Source organism: Passer montanus, unplaced genomic scaffold (assembly GCF_014805655.1).
Source record: "Passer montanus isolate IOZ18808 unplaced genomic scaffold, ASM1480565v1 scaffold13, whole genome shotgun sequence".
Taxonomy (NCBI): Eukaryota; Metazoa; Chordata; class Aves; order Passeriformes; family Passeridae; genus Passer; species Passer montanus.
In genome coordinates, this window is record NW_024359832.1 from 11,763,683 (window position 1) to 11,769,682 (window position 6,000).

Here is a 6,000-nt window from a genome sequence, read left to right on the forward strand (position 1 = left end):
ATTTCCCTCATGGTTACTTAAAAAAATCCATTGCACTTAAGCAGCTGCTAATAAATTGGTTTTACTTTTTAGGTTCTACCTTATTGGTGGAGGGATCCCTATCATAGTTTGTGGAATAACAGCTGCAGCAAACATCCGAAATTATGGCAGCAGACCTAATGCACCTTAGTAAGTACCCTATAAGTGAGAGCTTTGTCCTAAGACTTCTTAGGCTTGCTTTTCTCTGAGTACTTGTTGCAATTAATTCTGATTCTTCCTGAAAACATAGCACAGACAAGATCATGTCAATGAACTGAAAAAGCATAATTGACTTGAGCGAGATGTTAATTTATTCTTTGGTTTGTTTCTTTTGCAGTTGCTGGATGGCTTGGGAACCTAGCTTAGGAGCATTTTATGGACCTGCTAGTTTTATAATTTTCATAAACTGTATGTATTTCCTCAGCATATTCATACAACTAAAGCGTCACCCTGAACGCAAATACGAGCTGAAGGAACCCGTTGAGGAGCAGCAGCGTCTGGCCACCAACGAGCACGGGGAACTGGCCCATCAGGATTCATTGTCAGTGTCCCTGGTGTCCACATCTGCTTTGGAGAATGAGCACAGTTTTCCAGCACAGCTTCTGGGAGTGGGCCTTACGTTGGTTTTGTATGTTACGCTGTGGATCTTTGGAGCTCTGTCCACCTCCCTGTATTATCCTATGGACCTGATCTTCAGCTGTTTTTTTGGGGCAACATGTTTATGTCTCAGTGCCTTTCTTATGGTGCACCATTGCATTAACAGGGATGATGTCAGGCGTGCTTGGATAACAACTTGCTGCCCTGGAAGGAGTACCTATTCAGTGCAAGTTAATGTGCCTCCCTCCAGTTCCAGTGGAACCAACGGAGAGGCCCCAAAATGCACTAACAGTAGCGCAGAATCCTCATGCACAAATAAAAGTGCCTCAAGCCTAAAAAATTCGTCTCAAGGTTGTAAACTAACTAACTTACAAGCTGCAGCAGCTCAGTGCCACCCTACTTCTCTGCCATTGAACACAGGTCCTCAACTTGATAACAGTCTGACTGAACATTCAGTAGATAATGACATCAAAATGCACGTAGCTCCATTAGAGGTACAGTTTCGGACAAACGGACACCCAAGCCGGCACCATAAGAACAGGAGCAAGGGCCATCGTGCCAGCAGGCTTGCAGTGCTGAGGGAATATGCCTACGACGTTCCCACGAGTGTGGAAGGAAGTGTGCAAAATGGCTTACCCAAAACTCGCCAGAGCAACAGCGAAGGGCACTCCAGGAGCCGAAGGGCCTATCTGGCATACAGGGAACGTCAGTATAACCAGTCCCAGCAAGAGAGCAGTGATGCTTGCAGTACACTTCCAAAAAGTAGCAGAAATACAGAGAAAACAATAGCTACCAACAACAAAAAAGATATTCTAAGGAAACCAATAGCAGCCGAACTTGAAAACCAGCAAAAATCTTACGGCTTAAATTTAGCCATCCAGAATGGGCCACTTAAAAGCAGTGGACAGGATGGACCTTTGCTCACTGCAGACAGTACTGGTAATATTAGAACTGGGTTATGGAAACACGAAACTACTGTGTAGCATTATAATTCTTTGTGGGATGAATCCATATAAACTGTGATTACACATTCCTTAAAGCTATTAACACTTTTAAAGACTGTTTACAAACTGTAGGTACTTAATGCAGGGAGGGAACAAAGATAACATGCCAAGCAAAAAAATTGTATGCATTATTACCTTTGTTGTTGTTACAAAGATGAACTCTTGCTTGGTATTTTGTGAAATTTTTTTGAAGTGTCAGTCTTGAGAGATGCAGAACACAACTTTGTACATTTTTCTTTTTACCTGTAACCCTGCAGATGTGTCCACAACACATTTCAAATTTGTATTTAAATGTATAATAAATAGTATTTTCCCCAGCAGCCCAGAGTTGCACTTTTTTGTTGAGTTTTTAAAATACTACTGCACTGAATGTCATATTGATTTTGCTGTTTCATTATCTGAAACTTATGAGCTTCCATTACCAAGAAAATACTGAAGTTACAGTTTTCTACACTTAGATTGTTGACACCTCAGTGTAAAAAAGATAATATTTTGTATCATTCTGCTGCTGTGACCAATTTGAAGTTGTAGTTGCAGAGTGGTGCTTGTGGTTGTACCTGTTTCCAGCACCTATACCCATTTAGCTAAAGCTATGTGTATTAAATAGCAAAAAATGCTTCTGTATTACTGAGTACTGATACAACAACTCAACCTTTAAGCAGAAAATGGAATTGTATATGCTTGGTTAATTGGTTACCTTCTTCAGACTTGCCATTCCTGGGTGTTTTAGTTAAGTGTATCTGAGTTATGATACAGATTTAACATTGTCCCTACTCAAATACCGTGTTATAAACTCATTCAGATATGTTTAATTACTGCTTGCCAGCCTCTAGTAGTCTGACAGTTTGAAATAATCTTCGATTAGTTTGTATGAACCTCTTGTACAAACCTCTGCAGTAGGACAGTGTTGTTAGAGTTTGGGTTCTATTTTCACTTCTTGTGGGTAGTTACCATTTAAGAATTCTTTCAGGAACATTTTGACAGGTGTATGACTCAGTTTTCATTGCTATTCGATTTTCTTGGTTTCAGGAGAGGTGGCTTTTAGCTTGTATCCAACTTTACAGCTACCATAAGGATAGACTCTCAGAAAAAACTGAGTTTATTACCAAAGAAAAGAATTTTAACTAAATATAAAAGTATATAATACCTCTTTTAATTCTATTTGGTAAGGTTTCTACACATCTTAGACAACTGACTGCTTTGTAATTCGTATTTATGTGTTATTTAGTACAGGAGGGTTCCTTTTGGTAGAAGAAATGCAGTTTGGGACCTAGAAGTCAAAACCAGCAACTTGATCCTTTTCCATTCCAAATGCTGGAATGGAATTACCCACAAGAAGTAAAAATAGAACCCAAGTTCTAACAGCACTGTCCTGCTGCAGAGGTTTGTACAAGAAAAGAAGTCCAGAATACTGAACTGCAGACAGTAAGGGCATGTCCTAGGAGCTATTCACAGTCTGTGGCTCAAACTGAGATACTTTTGCACGACACTTAATCAGGTGTCGATACTGTATTTTTTCATAGTAACAAATGTATGTACTCATGCAAATTATTTAAGCCAACTTTTTATCTTTAAAATTATAGTGCTGGGAAAATGTAATTCCTGTATTATTATACACGAAAGATACTGAAACAGTCCATAGATTATTTATTATCTGAACAAGGTATGATAGGGACTGAGGGTAGGATCAGTTATCCCTTAGAATCTGCTTTCCCATTGCTTTTAGCCCTTGCCCCCTTTTCACAGGTTTGCTTGGATCCAAAGATCAGTTTAGTATTTCTTGAAACCCTCCTTTAAAATTCATTCTATGTGTAATACTTCTGCATAGCTTGATAGTTTGCCCTGTTTTGATGAGAGAAGAAAGCTTTTCTCGTAGTAGCTAATAAACTGACTAGCCTCGGTACAGACAGGGTCATTAATGTAAAATATTTCTTAAATCATCACTCTGATAAACTAACAAACATGCTTAGTTCACTCACTGCTATATACATAGCTACATTTGCTTTTTGTCTAGCAAGTGCTTTGGCTCAGATGATAAATTAAGACATTGTTCTCTGATACAGTCTTGACAAACATAATGATACTGTCATCTGCTGCATTTTTCATGAAGAATCTTAAATTGAAAGAATTTTTGTAAATGAAATGTGGAAAGCAGGTTATTAGACTCTGTAGAAGGGAGAATATTCAATATAGTATCTTAATAGGAAAATTAGAAACAGAAAATCATCAGGCTTTTTCATACTTTCCTAATAATGTAAAGCAAGCTTATTTTCAGAATTGTAATTAATCTTCACATGAAAAACCACCTAAATCTCTCCAATGAAAAAGAAAAAACCCAAAACAAAACCACAAAAAGCTTATTTTGGCTTTCTCAATGGGAACTAGATCAATGAGAGAATAGCTACAATCATTAATCAGATATATAAAGGAAAGTGTATAATACAAAGTGGAGACAGTTTGTGTTATCTACCAAAAAATGGAGAGACTAGGAATGGTAGTTAGGACTGGTTGCCTCCATGATAAAAGTGAATGTATTTGTGCAGTCATACTACTGGCAGAAGCAGACTTTGAAGAGCATCATGGGTATAGTGGAAAAGACTATAAGCACACCCTATTTACGGCTAAAAAAGTTTTGGTGGTTTTATCATAGAATGTTGAGGGTTGGAAGGGACCTTAAAGGTAATTAGTTTCAACTGCCCCTGCCATGGGCGAGGACACCTCCCACTAGACCAGGTTACTCTAGGCCATGTCCAACATGGCCTTGAACACTGCCAGGGATGGAGCATCCACAACTTCCTGGGCATCCTGTTTCAGTATGTCACCACCCTTAAACAATTTCTTCCTAATATGTAACCTGAATTTCCCCTCTTCCAATTTGTGCCCCTTACTGTTTGTCTTGTCTCCACAATTCCTGATAAAGAGCTCCTCTCTGACTTCCCTGTAAGCCCCTTCAGATCTGGAAGGTGCTATGAAGTCTACATAGAATCTTCCATCTTGCTGCCTCATGTTGATTGTTAACTGCATTTTTGACTTTGGCATACAGTCTCATTTGCACCTTAATTTGGGAAGAGGCATCTCTTGTTAATTGAATCTCCCCCATTTTCAGAACACCTGCAATGCTAATAATTTAAGCTTTGTGTAGGTTAAGAAATATTTCAGATGTTGGAAGAAACAATGACTTTTTATTAAGTTCGTTCATTTTTACTTAGTTATGTTTTGACCACTTCTGTTAACACTATGCTGCTTGCTGAAGCTGTTGATGTCTTGTATTGCTGCCTTTTCACATCCCTGAGCAAAGTGAAGGATCAGTTTGCATTGGTTTTATTGGGTCGTAGTATCTAGGTCTTAGAATAATAGCATAGACATCTGTGAGAAGTACTACTCTCCTTGGAGTTCAAGATTAACATAAAACATGAAAAAAGTATCTAATTTAAATCAACACACTGAATTTTTAATCCCTACTTTCAAAAAAGGGGAACCTGTTGTGTTATAGGAGTTTGGTTTTAGTTTAAGTGAGGCTTATATACCTTTTCTTACCAGATTGGTTGAATATGGATATATGGGGAGATGGAGGAGGAAATTACTTGCTGAATGAATGCAGATGTACAATTTATTTTATAGAGAAGAGTCAAGTTTTGAAAACTGTTAATAAGATTGTAAGTATGACAAGCCCATTAACATCACAGCTGAAATTTGCCTCATTGTAAGCAGGCAGAAAATGCCAGTCCTTGGCTACAAGTGAGGAAAGCAGCTGTCTGCCTGCTCCACTCACCTGGCCACTTCTGAAGAGCCCTCACAGAGCTTACAGCAGCTTCTCTTCTGGCTGAGATTGTGGCTCCCCCATGCATTGCAGACAAAATACAGAATTGTGGAGGATGCCTCTAGAGAGCTGAAAAACAGAAACTAAAAGGTCAGTGCAGAAATGAGCTTGCTGACATTCTTAAAGCTTGTAATCAGCTGGCTGTGAGTCGTGTCTGATGTGACTTTATCATGAAAAAGCCAAACAACCTTTAAACACCTGTAATCCCAAAGTACACAATTTGAATATACAAATTAAGTGCTTAGCTGAATGTGGCATTTTCTCTGAAGTCAGCATTTACTCAGTAGAATAGTATGTATAATTCTTATATTCTTTAAGCATTGTAATGAGGAAAGACTAAATATTAGTGAGATAAAACCAAGGGGAAATTTTTAGTTTCTATTAGATGAAGATTCTTGAAATCTTGTAATTTTTTGCATTTGATACTTAATTGTTGCTTATAGTAAGAGTTTGGTATACCTCTTCAAGTGGGCCATCAGCCTCAAATCCAGTAATTGTGTAAATTACTGGAATGCTAAATGTTAGTATAGATTAATTTTTAGATTTTAGAGATTGTTTCAG

At 38.1% G+C, this 6,000-nt stretch overlaps 1 protein-coding gene across 1 annotated transcript in view; it reads left to right on the plus strand.

The window, feature by feature from the left end:
* ADGRA3 (adhesion G protein-coupled receptor A3) overlaps positions 1–1,598 on the plus strand; it is a 53,937-nt gene extending 52,339 nt beyond the window's left edge. Inside the window, exons 18-19 of the mRNA XM_039699002.1 lie at positions 73–168; positions 356–1,598. Coding sequence (XP_039554936.1) covers positions 73–168; positions 356–1,598 — 1,339 coding nt within the window. The remainder of the gene's footprint in view (positions 1–72; positions 169–355) is intronic.
* Positions 1,599–6,000: the final 4,402 nt, after the last annotated feature.